Source organism: Ips typographus, unplaced genomic scaffold (genome assembly GCF_016097725.1).
Source record: "Ips typographus isolate SLU unplaced genomic scaffold, UJ_Ityp_2.0 IpsContig112, whole genome shotgun sequence".
NCBI lineage: Eukaryota > Metazoa > Arthropoda > Insecta > Coleoptera > Curculionidae > Ips > Ips typographus.
The window spans coordinates 147,911-155,098 of NW_028098536.1; the positions used below are offsets into that span (position 1 = coordinate 147,911).

General features: G+C 37.8%; 1 protein-coding gene across 1 annotated transcript; it reads right to left on the reverse strand.

Annotated features, from left to right (window-relative positions):
- Positions 1-273: 273 nt before the first annotated feature.
- LOC145739382 (uncharacterized) lies at positions 274-5,670 on the reverse strand. The gene is made up of 3 exons (XM_081994820.1): positions 5,248-5,670; positions 5,033-5,181; positions 274-2,362 (listed from the first exon to the last, which is right to left on the reverse strand). The coding sequence occupies exons 1-3, from the start codon at positions 5,668-5,670 to the stop codon at positions 274-276; spliced, it is 2,661 nt and encodes an 886-aa protein (XP_081850946.1).
- Between the last annotated feature and the right edge of the window lie 1,518 nt (positions 5,671-7,188).

Here is a 7,188-nt window from a genome sequence, read left to right on the forward strand (position 1 = left end):
GCACATTTACATGCAAATCCAACAAAATTTCTAACCATCATTTTTACTACCGCTAAAACTTAATTCTATCATCCGTCAAAAACAAAAAAAAACTGCCGAAAATCAAATGTCATTGTCGAACGTCGCCCGTCACAACTAGGGATGCGCCACTACATCGACAAATCGTACATGCCGGCCACCTTGAAATATCCCGTTATTTCAAGATTAACAAAAAAAACACTCGCTCAGAACTGGTCACATACACAAGCACGCTGCACTAAACGCGGCACTTGGCTAATCCAGTAGGGGTAAAGGACACAATCGAGTAACAGCTCGACGACAGACTCCTCCTTTTGTCCGCACGGACGCCACTCGTACATAGCCGTCTTTGCCTGGATGAACTGCCTCTACTCGTCCTAATGGCCAGTGCATCGGGGGTTCGTGATCTTCCTTGATTAGAACTAAAACACCTTCTTTAAGGTTGTTTTGGACTACTTTCCACTTGGATCTCTGCTGAAGAGTGTTAAGATAGTCTCTACTCCAAATAGCCCAAAATCGCTGTAGCATTTGCTGAATTTGTTTAAAGCGCTGCAGGCGATTAATGTTTACATCAGGAACTCGTGACTGAGGAACAGCTACCAGACTGCCACCAATCAGAAAGTGTGCTGGCGTAAGCACTTCCATGTCGGTAGGGTCGTCATTCAAGGGAAGGATAGGTCGGGAATTGAGTATAGCTTCAACTTGATTAAGCAAAGTATAAAATTCTTCAAAGTTTAAGTGACAATCTCCCAATACTCTTTTCAAATGATACTTTACTGAACGCACGGCAGATTCCCAGAGCCCGCCAAAGTGTGGCGATCTGGCAGGAATGAAATGCCAATTGATTTTATGCTCCGAAAAATACCTGTTATATTTATCGCAGCTAGTGGTGTTTTCGATAAGCTTGCATAATTTAGTGAGATCATTATTGGCTCCTACAAAATTAGTAGCGTTGTCGCTAAAAATATCGCTAGGTAATCCCCGCCGAGAGACAAATCTTTTAAAGGAATTCATAAATGCAATAGAAGTTAAATCAGAAACTAACTCAGCATGAACCGCTCTGGTGGTAAAACAAATGTATATGCATACATAGCATTTAATTAAAACGCGGTTACGAGTTTTGCCATCTTTCAGCAGGTAAGGACCTGCATAGTCTACGCCACATGAAGCGAATGGTCGAGAAGGAAAAACTCGCGATTCGGGTAAATCTCCCATTATTTGTTTGATGGACAACGGCTTGACACGGAAACAAGTCAAGCAACGATGCAGAACCTTACGAACCACTTGCCGTCCATTTATGATCCAAAACTTATTTCTAATTTGAGTCAAAAGAAATTGTGGTCCCGCGTGTAAGAATTTATAATGATAATATTTTATAAGCATTTCAGTAAATATATGATTGGCCGGTAAAATAATTGGGTGTTTATTTTCGTATTCTAGCTGAGAATTGCTAAGTCGACCGCCTACCCGCAATAAACCTTTAGGATCTAGAAATGGTGTTAAACTCAACAATTTACTACTGCGAGGTACGGAATTGCCTTTTTTAATTTCTACCAGTTCAGCAGAAAAATGGTCCGATTGAACCAAATTACAGAGAAGAAACAAAGTTTCATCCAACTCAATACTTGTCAAGGGACCTTGAATTTTAATAGTTTTCCTAGTATTATTTATAAACCTACGAATGTAGCTATAAACCCTAACAGTTTTAGAAAAACAAGACCATTTAAAAAGACCGTCAGTAGAAACGTTTTTTCGGACAACCGGGAAAGACAGTTGCAACTTTACTTTGCGTACTTCTGGAACCTCAACAGGAGAAATTTTATTAAAGGGCCATTCATCTTTTGGTTTAGTCATGAATTCTGGTCCATGCCACCAAAGGTCTAAATCTAACAAAGTTTCAGGATCAACTCCTCTGGACACAATGTCAGCTGGATTATTTTTGGAGTCAATATGCCTCCACTCGCAATGCTCGGTCAACCGCTGGATTTCAGCCACGCGATTGGCGACAAATACTTTCCATCTGTTTGGCTCGGAGTTTAACCAGCTTAACACAATGCTCGAGTCAGTAAATAGAGTTACGTCTTCAAAAGAAAATTTTAAGGTTGACGCTACCTTGTTAAAAAGCTGAGCTAACAAAAGAGCGCCACAGAGCTCTAATCGAGGTAGACTCAAGGAACTCATCGGAGCCAAACGAGACTTTGCACATAATAAATGCGACTGGCTACCGCCGCCTTTGGTATCTCTTGAAACAATATATACACACGCACCATAAGCCAATTCAGAGGCATCAGAAAAACCGTATAGGGCTGTAAACTCAGGCGGGTTTGTGGCATTTAATACGCACCTGGGAATTTATACATTATTCAGATATGACAACTTTGAACTGAAATTAAGCCATGTTTGAGCCAAATGGTTGGGTACCTCCTCATCCCAGTCTAAATGAATCCGCCATACGCTTTGTAAGATAAGCTTGGCTTTGACAATTACTGGACTAACCAAACCTAGGACGTCAAATAACCGACCAATACTGGCTAAAATAGTACGCTTCGTTATTGAACTTGATGGAGATTTCACATCAAAATCGTAACTAATCGTATCGTCAGCAGGTTTCCAAACGGTTCCTAATGTTTTAGTGTCAGAATCAGCTCGAATGTAAAATTCGTCTTGACCTGAACCCTCATGACCTTCAATGAGAAGATTACAATTTGAAAGCCATTTTCTTAATTTAAATCCATATGAAAGTAAGGTGGAATCAATTTGCTGCTTTAAGCTGTTTAAATGTTCTACATCATGGTGTCCAAAAATTAAATCGTCCATGTAAAAATTATTAATTATTATTTCACTGATTTCAGGATTGGACTCCTTGCATCGCAAACCAATTTCATGTAAAACACGTGTGGCAAGAAAGGAAGCACTAGCTGTACCATAAGTTATGGTATTTAGCTCATAATGATTTAATTTTTGAGACACCGGGTCACGAAATAATATTCTTTGTAGTTTTCTTTGGGATGGATGTACCAATATCATCCGATACATCTTCTCAATGTCTGCAATTAATAAAATCAAATATGTACGCATACGTAAGACAGTGTTAAAAATATCTGGTTGAACTTTTGGACCGACTTTTAGGACATCATTCAGGCTCAAACCGGTCGAAGTTTTGAGACTAGCATTAAATACAACTCGCAGTTTTGTAGTACTGCTCGACTCTCTTAAGACTGCATGATGACTAAAATAAACATGTAAATCTTCAGGTTTATCAAGGCTAGGATCTACTTTAGACATATGTTCCAATTGTTCATATTCGTTCAAAAACTCCTTATAACTGTTCTTCAAATTAGGATTCAAACTTAATTTCTTATCTAAAGAATTGAAACATCTTGCCGCAATAGAGTATGATTCACCTAGACTTGTAAAATTGTCCCTTAAAGGTAGTTTGACAATAAATCTACCTGAACTATCATTTTCTACGTTTTCCCGAAAATGCATCTCGCAATCTAACTCTTCTTTACTAAATTTACTTCGATCACTTGGTATGTTTTCAATCTGCCAAAATTTTTGCACAGTATTTTGCAACAGATTGTCGGCTAAACAATCTAAAGTCAGAAAACAAGCAGATTTATTTCTTGCCATTTCAAAATCTAGGGGCCCAGCTAATACCCAACCAAACTTCGTATTTTGTAAAATAGGTAATCTACTGCCTAGCTTAATTTGGTCTCCCTCTAAACATGAAAAGAAAATCTCTGCACCTAACAAAAAATCTATTTCTGCTGAGTCTCCAAAAGTTGGATCAGCTAATCTGATGTTGCTAGGCAACTTTAGCTGTGAAATATCAAACGCCATTTGTGGAAGTCTACTCGTTATATTTTCCACCACTAAAATATTTATGTTAGATGCAAACGACTCACTCACTGATTTTATAGTTGTGCTGAATTTTGATAAAATGCTGGATGTGATATTGTTTAGCCCTGCCACAGGAATTTCTACCGACTTTGTTGTTAAATTAAGCTGTTGTAATATTCGGGATGAGCAAAAATTAGATTGACTAGCGGAATCCAACAGTGCTCGACATTTAAACCATTTATTATTGTTGCCCAAAACATTGATGACTGCTGTGGGTAGCAAAACCTGAGTTTTAGAATATGAAGTATTAATTGGCTCTTGATTACTCAAAGTACAAGTATTAAAAGTAGCGAAGGACTCTCCTGCAACCGTGTTGTCAGTGTGCAAGGGATTAGAGTTATTTGACTTATTTATTGGGGTCACACATTGCTGATGTGTGTCATTTTGAACAACTAAATTACAGCTACTAGTTGAATTGTTTAAATTTGGTTTATTTTCATTGATATTGTAAGTAAAATCATGAAGCATTGAGTTATGCTTTTTATTGCAAATCCTGCACCTTTTTCCAGTGCAAGTTTCAGCTGTATGTCCAGGTTTTAAACAATTTGTGCACAAACCTATTTTCCTTAACTCGACCAACCTATCTTTACAAGAAAGAGAAACTAACTTAAAACATTTATAGGTAAAGTGTCCAACTTGATTGCAAAAATAGCATTTTAAATTATTGTAATTTAAAGTGTTTGCTTTGTTATTAACCTGGTTGACTAAAGTCACTTCATCAGGCTTGGATAAACTAAAGTTGACAGAATGCTTGGACTGAGAATATCGGTTTGAAACATTTTCTTTCTGAATCTTTTCTTTATTGCCTATTGTTTCTAATACCTGACATTTGTTTTTTAAAAATTCTAAAAATTCTTGGAATGTGGGCGCATCTTTTTTATTAAAAAGTTCCCATTCTCTTCTTGTGTTAAGGTCTATCTTTTGTGAGATCATATACACTAAGATAGTATCCCAGTGTTCAACTGGCTGGTTTAAACTTGCAAGAGCCCTGATATTCCGCATAAGATTGTCAATCAGTTTGCGAAAACCTTGGGCTGACTCTTTAATGATTGGTTCAATGTCAAACAAATTCCTAACATGATTATGGATAAGTAATCTTTTGTTCTGATACCTTTCTTTTAACAAATCTAAAGCTTGTTGGTAGTTTGCCTCACATATCTCCAAAGACTGCAACACTTGCACTGCTTCACCAGTAAGGCAAGATTGCAAATAATAAAACTTTTGAATCGTACTTATTTCAGTATTATTATGTACAAGAGCCTGGAAAATTTCAAAAAAATTTAACCAACCTTCATATGTACCACTAAATTTTGGTAATGATATTGCCTGTAATCTGGCTGAACTCGTAACCGTATTGCTAACTGCTAGATTTTGTAAATTAGGAATTGCATTTGCACTAACACTGGAATTTGTTACACCAGCTCCAGGGCTGTTCATGCTTTGCTCATAAGAAGACACTATCTTAGATGCTTTGGTTACTACATAAAAATAATCATCCTCAAAAGAATCTCTCTCAAGGGCCTGTTCTGGTTTCAGTAACTCTATTTTGGATTGGACAACCTCAAACTCAGTCCAAGTAGACTCGAGTTTGGATAGCCTTAACTTTAAACTTATCGGGTCCACTTCTTCCCCATTCAAATAAGTGGAAAATCTCGTTAGAGTGGCCTTTAACTGGCCTCTTCGACATATTAACTTTTTTAATTCCTCCACCTCTGTGGGGTCTGGGTATACCTCCGTTTCATTAGGCATTGTTTACTATTTTTTAAATAAGCTTAATAACGATCAAAAACCCAAATCTTTGCTTAATCAATATGGGCATTAAACATGGGGACAAGGAATAACTTCAATAAGGTTAAAAATAGCTTATTTTGAACAACCAAGGTAAAAGGATACGACCCACCTTATTCTGCTTGACTCTGCATACACGTACTCACGGAGCACTTGCTGTCTCGGGCTTCTGAACTGAAGGCTTTCTTTTGGAAAATTGAGATTGCACGATCAGGAAACGGTGCTTATTCCCACCTTATTTTTTTAGGTTAGAACTTGTTGTTGATTCATATACCAGGATTTGCTTGTTGATTTTGCTCGAAGGACCATGAAAAGTAATGAAGGCACGATTTCTTAGCTTCTGTGGACTTGTTTATTGTTATCAAAAAAAATAGGGTGCACTCGGGCACATTTACATGCAAATCCAACAAAATTTCTAACCATCATTTTTACTACCGCTAAAACTTAATTCTATCATCCGTCAAAAACAAAAAAAAACTGCCGAAAATCAAATGTCATTGTCGAACGTCGCCCGTCACAACTAGGGATGCGCCACTACATCGACAAATCGTACATATACAACCGAAAAACAATTGGGAATAGAAAACGAGAAAAACGTAACTACAGGCAGACGGGAAAGAAAAACTTACGCACTAATTGTCGAAGAGGAGGGAATTAATAATAACGACCTACTAAGAAATATTAAATCAAGTATTCGCTCAAACAACGCAAGCAAACTTATACAATCAATCTCTACTACAAGACAAGAAAAATTAATAATAAGAACAGAAAAGGACGACGACGAGATCAAGGTACTCCAGGACGCTATTCAAAAAACTTCGAAATCAATCAGAGTGAACCTAAGACGGTCAGAAGCAGAAAATAAAACAATCCACATAAAGGGTATGGAGGGCACTACAGAAAAGGAAGAAGTTAAAGCTGCAATAGAAGAAACAGTGGGAACGATAAAGGAAGAAAATTGCAAAATGGGAGAATTACGACCATATGGAAAAAACAATCAAGCAATAACACTAACGCTGGAAAGAAAATTGGCAGACGAGCTGATTAATAAAAGAAACATAAGAGTTGGACTAGTAATCTGCCAAGTAGACCCACATATCAACGTACCAAAATGCTTTAGATGCTGGGCATACGACCACGAAGCAAAGCACTGCCGAGGACCAGACAGAACTGGCCTTTGTCTCAAATGTGGGGAGGAAGGACACAAAGCAAAGGAATGCAAAAACGATGAGCGATGCCTGATTTGTAACGAGCGAGGACATAAAATTGGATCATCTAAGTGTGAAGCCTTCAGGCGAGCTCTGACAATTGCAAGGAAAGCAAATGACACACAAACAGAGCAACAAGGCAGCTATGGAAATAAGAGCGATGAAGAGCCGGCTTACCACCAATGACTCTCAAGTTTTTTCAGGTAAACATGAACCGATGTCGCGCAGCGCATGACCTGCTTTTTAAAACCGTACAGGAGAAAGATGTAAA